The sequence below is a fragment of the Artibeus jamaicensis genome, unplaced genomic scaffold (assembly GCF_021234435.1).
Source record: "Artibeus jamaicensis isolate MK-2021 breed Jamaican fruit bat unplaced genomic scaffold, CSHL_Jam_final contig_525, whole genome shotgun sequence".
In the NCBI taxonomy this organism is placed as follows: Eukaryota; Metazoa; Chordata; class Mammalia; order Chiroptera; family Phyllostomidae; genus Artibeus; species Artibeus jamaicensis.
The window spans coordinates 16,171,139-16,189,522 of record NW_026521874.1 but is presented as its reverse complement, the minus strand read 5'-3'; the positions used below and the strand labels follow the sequence as shown (position 1 = coordinate 16,189,522).

Below are 18,384 nucleotides of genomic sequence, written 5' to 3'. Positions count from 1 at the left end.
TTCTATCCAACATCTCTCTACTTCTGTCATCTACTCCCTGACCTTGTATCTTCAGCTATACTAATGTCTTCCTCTTTCTTCAAAGCCACAGGCTCTGAGCTTTGCTCATGCTTGCTCTTTGCTTGGAAGGCCCTTTTTTTCTCATCTTCTTCTACTATCCTTCAACAACCATGTTATAGGTCATTTTCTCTGTGACAGTCTCCCTTTCTCTGCTATGCTTGTTTTGGAAATTTCCTGTTATAGCTCTAATCATACCAAATGATAGTCATTTACTTGTCCAGGACCCAGAAGGTATTCAGTGTTTGCCGAGTAAATGTGGAAACTCTGCCTATTGTTGGGATTTGAACAATAACAAGTAAACTTTATTGAGTGCTTATTATGTACCAGGTCCTGTGTTGAACACGTAGTGTTCAACTAAGTGTTGATGTGAGATTACTTCTTATATCAGCCATGAGGGATTATGTACTATTATCATCCCAATTTTACAGATGAGGAAGTCAAAGTTTAGAGAGGTTAAGGAACTACCTCAAGGTCTCAACATAGATAAAGGAAAGTAGAACCAGTATTTGAACCCAGGCTATTGAACTGTAAAGCTGTCTTTCAACTACCACACTAGCTTGGGTCTGAACTGCCCTTACAGGTACTGGCTTGTAGGAGTGGATTTTTTCTGAAAGTAGGTTCTGTCATTACCTGTCTAAGCGTGGACTCTGGGGCCTAGAATTTAAAGGGTGGAGATCTGCTTCTTCCTACGATTCTTTCTCCAAGCTAGGTCCCCACACTGGACATTCTCACTACTGTCTTTGGAAGGTAAGCACAGAAAGAACTGGGCCTGTGAGTCATTTGGACTTCTACAATGGTGAGAAGACCACTGATGTTTTCACCTGCCCTCCCAGCATCACTGGGGGTAGGGGTAGGGTTAGGAAAGAAGTATTTTCTAATATGTTTAGCACAAGAGACCCTGGTGCCAAGGCAGAATTGCTGCGCTTCAGTTTCATCTTGGCCTCTAGTGTATTTGCCCTGAGCACATCGGAGCCTCTCTTTGGACATATGAGCATAATAATCTTTGTCATCCTTAGCTGGGTTGTTATGAGAGGCTTGTAAGATACTAACTCAGTTAGAAATAATGTACATGCAATGGAGGACATTAGCAATGTTTTGTGAAGCTGAAAGAGTAAAACTCACTCCAAGCCCCTTTTATTATTTTGCCTTGTGATTTTTTAGGCCACCTCACGTGTCCAGGGACAGTGTGTCTGATCCACTGAGATTCTAGAGCTGGAATAGACCTCGAAGACCAGACAAACTGGTCCTCCCTCTTTATATTCCTCTAGGATATCATCATAGTCTTTAAAACAGCCCATGAACCAAGCAAGATTTCTTGTGTACCAAGCTGCTTCCCACCTCCTTCGTTTTGCTCTTGCTGTTTCATCTGCCTGGATCACTCTTCTTTCCTGGCCAGTGTGCCATCTCATCAAGACAACTCAGGCTTTCCTGATCCTTTAGACCCTCCTCTAGAAATGCTTTCCTGAGAGTCCCCACAAGCTCAACTATAGAGGACACTCAGCACAGTTAATGGTTAAGAGCCAGCTTCCTTCCCCCACTACTAACTGTTGAGACATTGGGCAAGTTTCTTATCTTCTCTGAGCCTCTAGTTCCTCACTGGTAAAATGGAGATAATAATAGAACGAACCCTAGAGTTGTCATGAGCTTTAATACATGTAAAGTGAGTTAACATGTAAAGGAAGTTAATGCTGAGAACAGTTGCCAACACATGATAAGCATGTTGCTCCTGAGGCTATTGTCATCATTCTTTTTGGATGTCATAGGCCTCTTCCTCAGGGCAGAGACTCTGCCTTATCAGTGTGTCTTCTGAATACCAGGCCCTGGCCTGATGTTAGAGATGTAGATACCCACGTGTGTGTGTGTGTGTGTGTATGTGTGTGTATACTATACATATAATGTGTGTATATATATCTATATCTCTCTATATAGGTACATATATAGATACATACATACAGTACACACACAAACACACAGATATATACACACTATATGTGTATAGTATATGCATGTAACTCGTGGCTGACCATGCTCCTCAGCTTATCTGTGAGGGCTCAGGAGGTAATGGTTTCCTCATCCCAGCCTTTCTGTCTTCATGTTGTCGTTGAGACTGCACTTACCTCTGACAGCATGTCTTTTAAAGGGCGTTAAAAATCTTAACATACTCTACAAGTGAGGAAAGGCCCACTGCTTCAACCCTCAAAAAGACTTAAAGTCTGGTTAGAGTTCTAAGAAAAGTATCCTCCTGTTCAGTCATTCATCACACATTTGATGAGGTCCCCTCTCCACCAGCCTGTGTTGGTCATGAGAAAGGTAGCACGAGAAGGAGAGTCTGGGCACTGTCTTCACAGAGCTCACAGGCCAAGTCGGGCATGGAGCTGGAGCCATAATAAAGATAATCTGGGCACTTTTAACCAGTACTTCTCAAAGGGCCTGGGGATATATCAGCTGAGGAGTGAACTCACTTCTGAGTTGAGAACTGCTTTAGGTAAAAAAGAAAAAAGGAAAAAAGAAAGTCAGTCTGGATTAGTAGGAGCAGGAACCAGGCCTTTGAGGCTCTCATCAGGAGCCCTGGGGCCAGAGGTTGAAGCCTCTCCTGGGATCAGTCCCAGAGCAGGCCCCTGGCATCAGGAGCCTATGTGTCTGCTCTCTTCTTCCCATCCATATTCCTTTTAGGAGAGTCACGCAGCACAATGCCAGCTCTGCCCCTGGACCAACTCCAGATCACGCACAAGGACCTGAAGACAGGAAAGCTGAGGACTTCACCAGCGCTGGTGAGCCGGTGCCTTGAGGCCATTCAGCCTGATATTATCATTCTTGCAATTTCAAAAGTGGAAAATAAATTCCTTCTTTATCTGTTCCAAGAATGACCTCAGGGCCACAGTCAGTAATTCAGTAGCTGGGATACTACTAGGTCCTTCCAGGCCCGATGTCGAAGTTTCTGTTCCAAGTAGCAGCTAAAACTTGCGTAGTATTTTCCATGTCACCACCCCACACCTTCCCTCAAAGCATTTCATTTTGAATCAGAGTCTGATGACAGTTCTGACTAGCCTGAGCTGGCCTAGAAATGGATCCATCCCAAAGCGGGGTTTGGGTATTTGACCCTGTGGGAGGTGTTCAGGTTTCAAGTAGGCCTTTGTCAGAGCTATCTCAGCTGCTATCCACACTTTGGGGGGAACACTGATTTCAGAGGGCCAGCCGTCTTTTATCACAATGGGCTAAGAAGTGCCACATACAGGCTCGGCAGGGCTTGTGAGAATGAAAAACGAGGCTGTGAACATGCCGATTTCCAGCTGCAGAGTGAGATTAGAGTCACAGAGAGGTGCCAGGCTGCTGAAGGGGGAGACAAACGTGGGGACTGGAGTCTCTGTACCCACTTGCTGTTTTCCCAAAAATATGAGCTTACTCAAACAAGCTAGGAGGAAGTATTTTCCGGGAGCTTGAGTAAAGTCGTGGGAAAAAGAGCTTGGTGTTTTATTTCCTGCTTTCTGGATAGCCTCCTATTACTTCCTAACTACCCTCTAATAAAAGTATTTAACATTCATAGAACACTCACTCTGGGCCAAACCTTTCCAAACACTTCACCTGGATTATCTCATCTAAGCCGCACCATAGCCCTATGAATAGGTATTTGATTGTTCCCATTTTACAGATGAGGAAACAGAAAGTTCAAGGTCATAGAACTAGGAAATTAGGGGAGTTGAGATGGGAATCCAGCTAGGCTGACCCAAGAGCTCATACCCTTAACCTTTCTTCTATAAAACCTCTTGTTTCTTTTTTGTAACCTTTTTATGTAAGGAGGATAGTATCAGAAAATGTAGAACAATTCTGTCCAATGTGGTAGCTATTTGCCACATGTAACGATTGAGCACTTTAAATGTGCATTATTCGATTGAGGAACTGGGTATTTATTTTAATTTTAGTTAATTTAAATTAAAATACCCCATGAGGTGAGCAGTGGCCTGCGCAGGTGTAGAACAGTTCTGTTATTATAGAAAGTTATGTTGGACAGTACTGGTTCCTTAAGTGGTCGGGTCTGATTTTCCACCTTGGTTCTTCTCCTTGTACTGAGCACCTAGGTTGCTAGACTAAGGGCTACCTAAGATGGGACCTGGTGCCTCCTCTTTATTCTGGTTTCCCAGTGCCAGGAAAAATTCAGACAAAGAGTTAAGGACCCCAGCCAGCCACTGTGACAGGCACTGGGATTACAGAGAGAAAAGACATTGTCCCTGCCCTTAAGCAGCCTATGGTCTGAGGGGAAAACAGACTGGTAGCTTCTCTAGAATGTGATCAGGGTTGGGATAGAAGGAAGTCCTGCAGGCTCCTACATGAGCAGAGCCTCTGGGCTGCTGATCCAGTTGGAAAGGGTGTGTGGAGGCAGGGAGGTCTCGGGAGTAATGGGAGGGCATGTGCAGCCAGGGAAGGCTTCCTGAAGGAGGGGGATCCTGAACTGGGTATTGAAAGGTGAATAAGCAGTAGCCAGGCAGAGCAATGGGAAGAGGGTGGACCTGGATGAAAATATGCTGTTTCTTGAGGTCCTGACTCCTGTACCAAGCACCAGTCACTTGAGGTGGAGATAGTGTCCAACGGGCCTTGAGTTAACTTTCACACTCAAATTGGCTGTGTGACTTTGGGCAAGTTATGCAACCTCTCCGTGTTTCAGGATCTAAAAAGGGTAATAATGGAACCAGTTTTGTGTGGTGGCTACAAGGATGAGATGTCTGAATTAGCACTGTGCCTAGGACATAGTAAGCACTCAGTAATCATGGTGATGATGACAGTGACAGAAACGTTGACTGGGAGTAGGATAGGAAGAGGAGTGAGCTGAGGGAGGCAGCCGCCGGATGGAGGAGCAGTCTTGTTAGCCATGCTGAAAGGGTTACCCTGCTGGCCACCGGAAGCTCCTGGGAGATTGTCCTGAGGTTTGTACTCACCCTGTATTTTTCTCTTTAGTCTGAACTTGGGACAAGAGGATCTCTAGCCAAGGGTCAGCCACCATGCTGCCTTCACAGGGTGATGAGTGAAGCTAATGTTTGTTGAGTAGCTATTGTGTGCACAGTACAAACTGGGTGATATTCAAGATAGAAAATAAATAAAGTCTTGGGCCAGAATGGGTGAATGAGCTTATGAGGAAGACAAGGCTCATTTAAGTAGAACATTTGGAGAACAGGGCAAAATAGTTTCTTATCAAGATAAACAGAAGTTTGATAGGCAGAGAGTGTTCAGAAGGCTTCATGGGGCAAGTGGGACCCAAACCAGGTTTAAAGGGTGGGGCCTGCTGCTCCCTGCTGTGAAATCTTCCATGGCCCCCGTTATCTACTAAGTAAAGTCCCTACTCTTGAGCTTGGCATTTAAGTTTTTCAAAGACCTTGGTAGTATCTGGTCCTCTATTACCTCTATTCTTTTTTTTTCCCAACCAACAAATGTATATGGAGAGTCTGCTGGGTGCCAGGCACTATTCTAGGGACTGGGAATGTGGTGAGCGAGACCCAGACTGCCTCCAGAGACCTACAGTCTATCTGGGGAGGCAGACAAGGTGGGGTATCCCTTTGTGTATAACTTTATCAGGGTATCATTGAAGGAAAATAAACTGTACACATTTAAAGTATACCATCTGATTAGCTTTGACATCTTTATACACCACGAAGCCATCACCATGATCAAGATATTGAACATTTCGTAGCTCAGTGGATTGGGCATGGGCCTCTGAAGCAAAGGGTCGCTGGTTCAATTCCTAGTCAGGGCACATGCCTGTGTTGCAGGCTGGTCCCCAGTAGGGGACACATGAGAGGCAACCACACACTGATGTTTCTCTCCCTCTCTTTCTCTTTCCCTTTCCCTCTCTCTAAAAATAAATAAATAAAATATTTTTAAAAAGATATTGAACATTTCATCTACTTCCAAAAGTTTATTTGTGCCCCTCTATAGTTTGTCCCTTCCTCCCTCCCCATCTGCAGCAAGATCTGAAAGCACTGATGCGGTTCAAGTGCTATAGTCAGGGAAGCTCAGAGCGCAGGTGCTGGGGGAGGCCAGGTAAAACTCTAATCTAGTCAGGGGTGGGAGTTGGGGAGACTTCCTGGAGGAAGTGAGGTCAGGGCTGGAGTCAAAAGGACAAGCAGAGAGACCAGGATGGCACATGGGTACCGTAGGTCATTTAGTAGGTCTGCAGTATAAGCTTTGGTTCATATCCTGCCTCGGTTGCCTCCTTAGCCCTGTGACCTTGGCATAGTTCCTGAAGCTTACTGAGTCTTTGTTTCCTCCTCTGTAAAAAAAAAAAAAAGAATATCTTTTAAATAATTGTCATAGATAAAAAAGAAAGGCCGTGGGACATACCTACTTTCAGCTGGTGTGGGGCAGTTCCTCCACAAGCAGTGGGTTTTATTATCATTATTTCAGTGTTCTGTCCGTCCAAATCCATCTCCTGCCACCCAGTGCAATCTGTCCCTTCTTTTTTAATGGCCCATTTTTATACCTCTGAAAAAACACCGTTTCTTCATTCGAAAAATCTTTCTCATTGTCCAAGGGCAGCTCGGATGCTGCCGGCTCTGGGAGGCTAGGCGGCCCTTGCCCTGCAGGCACCGCTAATCCCCTGCTGCGCTCCCACGGTCCCTCTGCCAGGTTTAGCTGTCGCTTCCTCTGTCGTGTGTTCACTTGATGGCTTAGATGTGCATCTTTCCCTCTGGAGCATGGGTGTCTGTGGGCATGCAGATGCTTCTCTTTGCATGCCCCACCACACCTGGCACAGCGGGGTGCCCGTCAGTTTGTAGGATTGCAAGGAACGTACAATCTAGGGGTGGTGAGGTGTGTTTCCATTGGAGGGCGAGTGAGTAGCCAAGCCTGGGAAGCAACCTGAGAAGTGAGGTGTCAACAGAGTGGTGGAGGAGCTTGCAAACCCAGGAAGGAGATGAAGGCCCTGGAGAGTGGTTTTGAACTTGCTTCAGTCAGCAGGATTCCTGTTTGAAAAGATTTCTACCTGGAACCCCACTGTATAAATTCTTATTTAAATGGCAAGGACCCCTCCAATGGGTGGCCCCTGAGGAATGCTTGTGGAACCCAGACTCCACAGTTCGAAAACTCGCCTTAGACAGAGGAAGGCTTAGGTGGCTCTCAAGGAGACTGACAATCAGTCGTGATTTTCCTGTCCCCCTGGACTGACAGACCTGGAAGCGGGCGGACTGTGGTTGATAACAGCTGAGATGTTACCGGCCTTCCTCCTATTACCATTTCCCCTGGAGAAAGCAGCCCTTGTGTAGTCAGAGGAGAAAACTGAGCTCATCGTCTCTTCTTTATGGTGAACAAAGTAAGGTTTGTTCACGACAAGGTAGGAGCTAGAAGAGAGAACTTGTGATTCTAAGCCAACACCTACAATTACTTGATTACAGCATCCTTTCTTAAAAAAAAAAAAACTATTGACGGTGTTTTTAATTATTAAAAGGATAAAGCATGATACATACAGAATGATACCATTTTTGTGAGAAAGATGAAAACATCTAAACAAATACTTTATATGAGTACACTTTAATATACATGCCTAGAAAAGGTCTGCAAGCGTCATCACCAGATGGGAGGACACAGGACCTGCGGGCGTGGTCCCAGGCAGCTCACCTCTGTAGTGTTTTAAATTTATTAAAGAAGAGACATTTCACTGGTACAATTAAAAATAATTTTTAAAGTAATACATGTTTATTTTTTTTAATTGGAAAGTACATTCAAGTCAAAATCCCCGCCCCTCAGCAGAGATAACCACTATCAGCGTTGGAGTGTTGTCCTCACTACACTTTTTTAGCCTGTACCAGTGGGTGAATGTGTTAAATATATCTATCTCTATACACTTAAAAAAAAAAAACCAAAACTGATTATATTGAGAGGCTTGTACCCTGCTTTTTCTTTCCTTCACCTTCCCCCCTGTCATTAAATAGTCTCCAAATGGTTTTTAATGCCCGCCTCGTGTTCCCTGGATGCAGCCAAGCCCCTTGGTTAGAGACACTTGGTTCTTTATGCTTAAAAGCTCCTTGGAGGGTCACTGGTTGGAACAGCCTAGTGTTGTCATTGCTGTGGGTTGGCAAGTGGGCCCTCACTGACTAACCTCTGCCACGGTAACACGTGGTTTTTGGATCCGTAGCACCCTGAGCAGAAGGCAGACCGGTATTTTGTGTTATACAAACCGCCCCCTAAAGACAACATTCCCGCCCTAGTGGAGGAGTACCTGGAACGCGCCACCTTCGTAGCCAATGACCTCGACTGGCTCCTGGCCTTGCCTCACGATAAATTCTGGTGCCAGGTAACATTCTATCAAAATTAACGCTAAGACAAAGCACATGACGTGCCGTTTGGTTGGTTGCTGTTGTTGTTTCTCTCCCCCTAGGAGATGCTTTTTTCTCTACTTTTTTCACTGGATCCTTTTACCAGCAAATTGTGGTTTGGATCACTCTGTCTTGTATCACAATCTCAATGATGTTTATGCAGTGCCTCCTAGTGCGTCATTTTAGAAACTTGTGTTTAGCCCTGGCTCATTCATACCTCCTTAGTCCCTTGGGGTTGGAGTGTTTGCCACCAGCCAGGGTTGATGGGCTTTGAGCCCCTGCGCAGTCCACCCACAAGCCCCAGGGCCTTGGTAACAAATCCTTGCTCTCCTCTGTTGCCTGGCTAAGGTTATCTTCGATGAGACCCTGCAGAAGTGCCTGGACTCCTACCTGCACTATGTCCCCAGAAAGTTTGATGAGTGGGTGGCCCCAGCCCCCGAGGTTGTTGACATGCAGAAGCGCCTCCATCGAAGCGTTTTTCTCACCTTCCTCCGAATGTCCACTCACAAGGAATCCAAAGTAAGTCCCTGATCCCATGACAGGTCGCCAGTGACACCTAACACCTCTGTGCCGGACTCTCCGTCCCTGGGAAGGAAGGCTCTGGAAGTATCCAGTTTCCCCTTTGTCTCCTCTCCACCTTTATTCCCACCACTGGGGAAGAAATCTGTGCCACCTCCCTTATCCTGTAATTCACCAGGTCGGCCTGTGCTACACCCACTGTTTTCATCAATGGGAGCCGAGGGCCCTTTGCCAGATGACGCGTGACTCTGCCTTTTCTTGTGCGTCAGAAGATGAAAACAGTGATTCTGATTTTTCAGAGGAGCTTGTATATGCTTTTTAAAAACCTCTACTCCCTCCCCCCAATTTTAGAAATAATACTGTCTCTGAACAATACAAAGATTACAGATATAATTTATCAATTGTGAAGTTTACCTACAAAATCCCCTCCCTCTAAAATAACCACTTTTAAGGTGAATATTCCTTTAGGGTTTTCCTTTTTTTCCCTCCCTTTAAATAGGGGTGTATGTCTGTGCATGTATTTATTTTAAAAATAGGGTCTTTTTTTAAATAACGTTTTTAGAATGGACATTTTCAAATATACACAAAAGCATAATGAACCCTATGTACCCATCATCCAACTTCAACAATTATCAACATTTTGCTGATCTAGTTTTCTCTCTTCTTCAGAGTTTTTCTTTGTTTCTTTTTTTCTTTTCTGGAGTATTTTAAAGCTATTCCAGACATCATGGTAATTTATACATGAATATTTTAGAATGAATCTCAACCAACTGTTTCATAATGTATTTTTGCTTCTTTTTATATTAAAATGAAGAATGTCTATTTCTCTAGATCAATATATGAGTCTCAGACATGTCCACAGTATAGATGGACCTTTATTAATTATTATCCAGTCCCCTGCTGATGGACCAAAGGTTGTTTCTTGTGAGTTTGCTATTTACAATGCATCTGCTTTCAGAAAGTCTCTCATCCTTTCTCGGTACTGTCCCTTAGGATCACTTCATTTCCCCCTCTGCATTTGGAGAAATCCTCTACAATAACTTCCTGTTTGACATCCCAAAGATCCTGGACCTCTGCGTGCTCTTTGGAAAAGGCAACTCACCGCTGCTCAAGAAGATGATAGGTGTGTAAGGCGTGGGACCTGGGGGGTGCACAGAGATGGCCCCCAAATGCCAAACTAGAGGTTCCAAAGGTAGGCACCTAGATGAGTGCAGGGGGATTCCAAGTGGCAGTGGTGGGTGGTGACTTGAAAATGACTTAGATATGTGTATAGCAACTCTGGAGTAAGTGGCTGGGTGATGACGGGGAAATGGAGACAAAGATGTGTACCACATGGTCCCTCAAGGACCTTGGAGTCTGAGTGTTAGGCCACATGTTAAACAGTTGAAGAAGAGGGGAGTTTGCTTCATTGGTAAGAGTGGGAGTGGCAATGATAGCTGACTTTTACTGGAGTGCTCGCTGAGGGGCTGAGCATTCATCATGTGTCATCTCAGCCAGGTCAGAGCAGCCTTGTGACCTGAGTGCCGTCATCCTCCACATCTACAGATAAGGAGACTGGGTTACAATGTGAGGGACTTGCCTAAGGGGCCATGACTAGTTAGTGTCCAAACTGGAATTTAAGTCACATAAGCCTGACTCTCGAGTTCTTGTTCTTTTTTTTTTTAATTGATTTGAGAGAGAAAGAGCAAGAGAAACATCAATTTCGTGTTCCACTTATTTATGCATGCATTGGTTGCTTCTTAAATGTGCCCTGACCAGGGATTGAACACACAGCCTTGGTGTATTGGGATGACACTCTAACCAACTGAGCTATATAGCTAGGGCCATCAAGCTCTTGTTCTTTGCTACTCCCTGCCTCAGGGATGCTAAGACTGCCTCAGAATGTCATGATTTGCATTGTTGCTGAGAACAGATGGGGGCAGAGTTCAGAGAGGACGCTGGATTGTGAAAGAAATGAAGTCAGCAGCAGATGCTGTCAGGAGGCAGTGGGCTGGAAAGTTCAGCCAGAGTCAGAAGCTTTGTTGAGATGCTACAGCAGGAACAGCGCCCATTGCCATTCATGGCATGGGGTCCTGCACAGAGGTACTCACCTGGACACCCCTGTTAGCCTCCTTCACCTTGAGATTGTAGGACATGGTCTTTGAAATGCCCAGTTGCAAAGCTGAGTTATCCCTTATAATGGTTTCCTCCCTTTTTTTCCTAATAATAAAGGAATTTGTATGTTAATATAGAAGCTTTTGGAAGAATACTAAATATAAAGAAGCAGAAAGCAGTTACCAAATTCCTGTATTTAGAGACAATCATTTGGTGATTATTTCCTTCCAGTCTTTTCTCTGTGTATTTATTAAAAACATATCAGAGCTCATGTATATGAAATTTCATATCCAGCCTTTTTATTGGGACAACCTCTGGTTTCTCATTCAAATCTAATTCTTGCTTCATCATCAGTTAATTTCTTTTATTTTCCCAGGGAAAGACCCTTACTAGTTTTAATGTAGACAGAGAGGATGGTGTAAGTGAGCAAAAAACAAGCATGCTTTGTTAAACAATTATTAGGCCAGTTTAGTTAGAGTGGAGCATTCTGGGAGACCAAGGAACGGCCAGATCAGGGAGGGCTCAGTGCCAGGCTTTAGGGAGTGGTATTACTGGTGGCTCAGAAGGCAGGCTCCCAAGATGAACTGCCCAATTCACACCCCGGCTCTATTCCCAGCTGTCCCATCACTCTAATTGGCATATTGTCAATTAGCCACTCTAAGGCTCAGTTATCTCATGTAAAAATGGGAAGACTAGTGACTTACCCACCTTGTACGATGGTTGTGGGGATTAAATATGAGGTGGTGCTCAGCACAGTGCCTGGCACATTATAGGCACTTGGTAAGTGTGAGCTCTTATTGTGATGAGACCATGGCAGTCCTAGGAGCTTGGAGCAGGGTGGGGAACTCTCTGGTAACAGGGTTAATCTGGCAGCACATGCGTCGGGAGGGTGGTGACAGGAGGCCACAAAGGAGGCTAGTGGCTCCATGTGGCTTTGAAGGTGAGAGCCTGGTTGGGCTGCTGGGGTGGAAGAGGATATCTGGGAGGTGGAATAAAACAGGACTTAGTGAGGTCAGCTGCAGAGAAAAGTCTTAATGATTCCGGAGAAAACTGGTGTCAATTGCAGAAAAGGCCTTTGGGAGGTGGCAGAGTGCATTGTGAGTAGAGGCAAGGTCAGCGTTAGATCTGTTGGGTGTAGAATGGCTGTGTGGATGGTGGGGGGGGAGATGACGCATCCAGATGGGCCGGGGTGGAGGGAGAAAGCTCTGCCTGCTGCCAGGGTTCCTAATCATTTGAATCACTGACTCCTTTGAGAATCAGATAAAAGCTTGTCTCTGGAAAAACATACCCCCTTTATAGATTTTGAGGTGTTTCAGAACGTCCTCATTCCCATTTTGAGAACCCTGTAATGGCTTATTCTTTGGCTCTACAGGATGCTTAATGGAAAAGAGGGCATGACCAGGCATCAGGAATCCATTCATTGTATGTGTGTTGTATGTGTGTGTTGGGGGTGGGTGTGGAGAACAGGCCTGCAGGCACAGGAGAGAAGAAGGGAGCAAGGAACCTGGCTGAGGGTCCTTTGGGCAGAAGCCCAGTCCTTACCCTGCCCCTTACTCCCCCTACGGCCTGCTTTTCTTAAACCTCAAGATGTATTGTAAATTAACAAGTAATTCTGAACCCAGGTCCTTTCAGTTGAACTCTCTTGGAGCTGCTTTGCCAAAGCAGGAGTGCACTGGGCCTTGGCCCTGTCTGGACTGCACTGATCTATTTGGCAACACTTCCCATTCACCCTGGGTTTCTGGACTGCTTTAGTCCGAGGAGGGACATTTCCAAGGATGCCGCTGCTATCTCATACCTTTTCATTATTTTTCTAAGAGATCCAAAGTCAGATCTTCACCATAATCGGGATAGATAAAGGAAAGGAAAGGAATTTCAAAGTCCCCAAGGTAGAATATGAAATGTGATCTCTTTTGATGCTTGTTAAAACATTGCTGTTACTCAGGCTTGAGAATTGGGAGGATTATGAGAGAGTGCCTTCCACCATGCTAGGTGGTTGGGATGTGGAAAGGACCTTAGTGTGGCCCTGGGAATTATGGGAGGAGACCTGTTCCTGATTCCTGGGTCAGGAGACACTACCTGGAGAAGGCAACTTCTGCCTTATCGGGGGACACTTCATGCAGAAGGAGGGGACAAGGCTTATTCTCTGAGAATGAGGATGGTGCAAGGGAGGAGGCGCGATGCCAGGAATGGTGAGAGGGTTGCCAGAGATGCCAGCAGAGGCCAGATCTCACAGGGCCCTTTGTGCCTTGGTGAGGAGTTTGGACTTGACCTTGAAGATCCTGATAGGAGGGTTTTATGAAGAAGAGCAGAGGTTGGTAGAGAGGCAGCTCAGTCACTTCTTGCCTGTCAGGAGTCAGAGGTGGGCGCACATGGTCAGGGAGTACCTTCACAGGTTGAGGGATCAGCACCCATCTGGAGATGGGAAGTGCTGAGCAATTGTGTTGATAAAACTCAGCTTTCTGGAATCAAGGGAAAAAGTAGCATCCAGGAAAGTGTTCACAGAAAGTCCAGCCACCTAGTTACTTGCTTACTTACCCAGCGCCATCTGGCCTTTGCATTTACAAATCCTCTGGGATGGGGTGAGGGCGGCAGAGTTTTCGATAAAGAAACCAAGGACAGAAGACACCTAGAATTCTGAACACCCTGACAGTCAGCCAGTGTTCAATGCTAGGATTAGAATGGGATGGAGAACCCTGGCCTCTCAGGGCGTCGACACTTGCGTGTCACTTCTCCGACTGGCTGTGGTGCTCCCTCTCTCCCTTCACCATTCGGGCAGTCAGATCCTTTGGTTTCTGTTCAGTTACCATACGCTCTAACCTACTCACTCACAGCAGCAGCACTGGGAGCACAGTAAACACCCAGAGAGGAGCTTCACTTTACAGAAACAACTGCAAATGGGTGGTAAATCTGTCTTCAGGCCTCTTGCAGGCCTCTCACCTTGGAGTGGGATCCATTAGTATGACTGGCATATTCAAAAGCAGAGGATGAGAGAATTTCCAGAGAAATTTTTCCTTAGATCCCTTCACATTATTGGAGACGTGGCCTGGCAAGAATCCTGGATTCTGGCATCCAGGTTTCTTGAGCAAAGAGATCGTATCTCCTCATTTTCCTGGATGACTAACTCCCACTTCTAAAGCCAATGCTGTCATACAAGGCACGGTGCCCAAGTGTGATCACTCCCTGGGGACGTCAGGCGGAGCTGGTTTGACCAGGGCAGGTCTTTTACGTAACTCACTAGGCAGAGGTGCTTATAAGGTTAAACTGTGCCAAGCAAAGTCCCTCCCCCATCCTAGAGAAGTTTCTAGGCTGGGCCAACGCTCTGGTGCCAGCAAGGCCTGGGGCCAGGACTGCTCTGGTTCAGGCAGGCTTAGGAAAGGGAAGAAGGGTCACAGAATGTGCTGGCAACCATTGTAATGTATCCTCTCCACCCCTACTCTCTTTTCCCAATTCCTACCTTTCTCTTCTCTTTTCAGGAAACATCTTTACCCAGCAGCCAAATTACTATAGTGACCTGGATGAAACCATGCCCACCATCCTTCAGGTACCAGCTCTGAGCCCTGCCCAGAGGAGGGTGAGCCCAGGAAGCAGACCTCTTCCCCACCTGATAGTGCACCTTGACTTTCCTGAGCCCGAGAGAAACGTTTACTCCCCACTCCCCTGTGGTCCCACCTCTAGAAGGTCTCAGTATCCTGCTTCTCACCACACCACTTTGCTCTTTCCCTGCTGAGCAGGCTGAACTCTAAGGGCTGTCAGGTACCGTACTCGTGCAAAAGAGCTTGCATTTTGTGTTTGCTGATAGCCATAGCCTCTAAGGCTACCCCTCTAAGAGAGCTTAAATAAAAGCTTTAAAGTTTTCTAAAATAATTTTATGAAATAATAATGTTCAATGTGAAATACTGGAAAGTATTAAAAAATAGAAAAAGGAAGATAAATATTCCCCTGTGATTCCATCCAATCACCAAGAGATATCCATCATCATGGTACCTTTTAGAATACGGTTGTCCCTCTGTATCCATGGGCTCTGCATCTGAGAATTTAGTGGATTGAAAATGTATTTTTTTTATGCGCTGGCTGTGTGGCTCAGTGGATTGATTGCCAGTCTGCCAGCCAAGGGGTCATAGGTTCAATTCCCAGTCAGGGCACCTGCCTGGGTTGCCGGCCAGGTCTGTAGTAGGGGCCACGTGAGAGACAACCACACATGGATGTTTTCCTATTTCCCTCCCTTCCTCATTCTCTAAAAATGAATACATTTTTAAAAAATATTTAAAAAACATTTTTAATGCTACATTGTTGCTGATGTGTGCTATATAGATAGGCCTATGATGGTTGTTTCCGTGCTGAAAATGTTCAGGTTTTTTTTTCTTGCCATTAAAATTTTTTTCTAATTTATTGCTTTCAGAGAGAGAAAGAAAGGGAAGGGGAGAGAGAAAGAGAAAAAAATATCAATTTCTTGTTCCACTTATTCATGCATTCATTGGTTGCTTCTCATATGTGTCCTGACCATGGATCGAGTCCCTCACCCTTGGCACATTGGGATGACACTCTGACCAATTCACTGAGCTACTCAGCCAGGCGGTTGTTTCTTAAACCACCAGCATCACCACTGTTTGTATAGCATTCACACTGGATTAGGTGTTAGAGGTGATTGGCAGGGGTGTCCCACCTTCTGGCGTCTCTGGGCCACACTGGAAGAAGAAGAGTTGTCTTGGGCCACACATTAAATACACTGTGACACATAATCACAAAAATAATCTCATCATGTTTTAAGTAAATTTACCGTTATGTGTTGGGCCGCATTCATAGCCATCTAGCCCACAGGCTATAGGTTGAACACCCCTGAAGTATACAAGGCAATGTGTAGGCTATATACAAATACGCCATTTTATATAAGCATCTTGAGCTTATAAAATAATTCACAAGACTTGAGCATCTGTGAATTTTGGTATCACCAAGGGCCTAGGACCAATTCCTGAAGGATTTCGAGGGACAGTTATCCATTAGCATACTTAAAGATGGCATAATCAGCTAAAGATTACATAATTTTATAATCAGCTTTGTTTGTGTGATCACTGTTGATTTCTCTTTTATTTTAATATAGTTCCTATAAATGCCATCTACAGGGGAATCCAAAAACACATAGATTGCGGAATGTATATCTTAAACATTACCATACACTTGCCCAGCCTCTCCAGTCGGATAACATCCGTAAAATCCCAGGGCTTTACATACACTTTGTCTTTTAATCCTCACCATAGTCCTGTATCCCCACCATCTCTGTTTTACACTTTCCACTCTGACCATGCTCTCAGAGAAGGTCACTGTCTCAACTGGCATAGATTCCAGAGTCCAAGGCAGTTTTCAGATCACCCACCCCCAGCTGTAGGACAGAGGTCCGAGCTGTTGGTCTGACAGGTGGTGGGAAAGTCACCTCTTGTGTTTCGCAGGTCTTCAGCAATATCCTCCAGCACAGTGGTTTGCAAGGGGACGGGGCCAGCGCCACACCACAGAAGCTTGAAGAGAGGGGCCGGTTGACCCCCAGTGACATGCCCCTCCTGGTGAGGTTGCCCTTCGGCCCAGCCTCTTACTGCCTGATAGAGGACCCAGCAGCTTCTCCCCCTGGTCATTCCCCTTTCCCCAATTCTATAAGCAGCGATTCCCATCACATTTAGAGCATTTCAGCAGGCTTTCATTTTTCTCCGGAAGCTTCATTTAGGGAGTAGGGGAACGAATAGGGAACTGGGATTCAGAGGACAGGAGTTTAGTTCAGCCGCACAGGTTCATTCATGTGCCGTTTGTTGGGCTATTCGTTCGTTTAGTGAATTTGTGCTGAGGAACCCCTGGCATGTGCCAGGCCCTGTGCCGGGCCTCGGGTGTAAAGCAGTAAGCAAAAAGCAGACTTGTTGTCTGCTCTCATGGAACTTAGAGTCTCGTGCTGATGACAGACAGAAGGTAAATATTTAAGAAGGCTGGACATATGCCAGGTCCTGCTTTAAGCACCAGAGATAGAGCAGGAACAAGGCAGCTATGAGCCGCTGTCTTGGACCTTACGATCTCATGGGAAAATAGACATGAGACAAGTATTTCAGAAAGGGGTACACTAAGTATGGCAGGAGCAAATCCTTTTTACTTCCCGGAACCTCAGGGTTTTTTATCTGTAAAATAGAGATTCTAACAGCTGCCCAGCTCATAATAATTCTCATGCGTTGTCATGACAATCAGGAAAGGGTATGAGAAAGCGCTCCCTATTCTGAATACTCTCTTCAAAATGCAAGAAAAGTGTGGGCTTGCTATTCTTGCTCTTACTGGGATGTGATTTCTATGGGGGCCACTGTGTTCAGATTCCAGGGTTGGTTCTCCTTCAACTTAGAAGAGGAGCATGTTACCCTAGAGCTGGAAGTAACCCTAGAGGTCACTGGGTGTGTACCCACTGGCACTACATAGCAAGGCCTGAGGCTTAGGGAGGTTGAGTGCCTTGCCCAGGTTGTCCTCCTAGGGATGGACCAGCCAGGCTTTGCCCAAACCTCCAGTGTTCTCTTTCCGCCACGAGGCATCTGCTTGTTGGGACCCCTGGCTTTGTCAGCTTTGTCTCCAAGCCTTCACAGAACTGTAACAAGGGGGCAGAGGAGATTAATGCAATGTTTTCTTTTGGCCCCAGGAATTAAAGGACATTGTTCTCTACCTTTGTGATACCTGCACTACACTCTGGGCCTTTCTGGATATCTTCCCTTTGGCTTGCCAAACCTTCCAGAAACACGACTTCTGTTACAGGTACTGTGATAGTTTGGGCTGTTGAAATAATGGTTGTAGTTCTCATTCTCATTCAACAAGTATTTGCTGGGTGTTTACAACATACCAGGCCCTACTACGGCCCAGGGACGTAGAAGTAAAGAACACAGATAAGGCTCCTGCCTGCATGGGGCCTGCATTTTAGAAGCACTCCCATTTTTGGCTAAGAACAGGGTAGGGGAGAAAAAAAGCAACAACCAAGAATAGGACAATTTCAATTAAGTTCTATTTCATTATCAGAGCTCCCATCCTGGGCAAGGGAGTAATAGACACCAAGAAGTGGCTGAGGACTTCAGCACCTAGTCCAGGGCAGAGAAACACACACGAGGAAACAAGCATATATGCTCACAGGCAGGCCAGGCTGTTGTGGCCATTTATGAAATGCTCTGGGAACACAGAGGAGAGAGGTGGAATTTTGTCTGGTGAAATAAGAGGTTTCGTGGTGATCCTTAAACAAGGTTTGGAAGAATGAGCAAGAACCTTTCAGACACAGAAAGGTTGCATTGGCAGGAAGGGCGTGCCAGGCGGGTGGAGTGAAGTCTTCCTAGGCCCAGAGTGTGTTCCTGGGAAAGCCAGGAAGTAGAAGGTGACAAGTTGTGGGTGGGGGGAGGGGATGGGGTGGAGA

General features: G+C 45.7%; 1 protein-coding gene across 6 annotated transcripts in view; it reads left to right on the top strand.

The window, feature by feature from the left end:
• The window catches only part of ASCC2 (activating signal cointegrator 1 complex subunit 2), a 37,187-nt gene that overhangs the window by 1,289 nt on the left and 17,514 nt on the right, over window positions 1-18,384 (top strand). For 3 of the 6 annotated variants that reach the window (XM_037153300.2, XM_037153299.2, XM_037153302.2), the window contains exons 2-8: window positions 2,734-2,831; window positions 8,180-8,338; window positions 8,709-8,879; window positions 9,873-10,002; window positions 14,447-14,514; window positions 16,418-16,528; window positions 17,629-17,741. In XM_037153300.2, the coding sequence (XP_037009195.2) occupies window positions 2,751-2,831; window positions 8,180-8,338; window positions 8,709-8,879; window positions 9,873-10,002; window positions 14,447-14,514; window positions 16,418-16,528; window positions 17,629-17,741 (833 nt within the window). In that variant the 5' untranslated portion in view covers window positions 2,734-2,750. The remainder of the gene's footprint in view (window positions 1-2,733; window positions 2,832-8,179; window positions 8,339-8,708; window positions 8,880-9,872; window positions 10,003-14,446; window positions 14,515-16,417; window positions 16,529-17,628; window positions 17,742-18,384) is intronic. The other 3 variants (XM_037153303.2, XM_037153301.2, XM_037153304.2) reach the window with 2 other exon arrangements.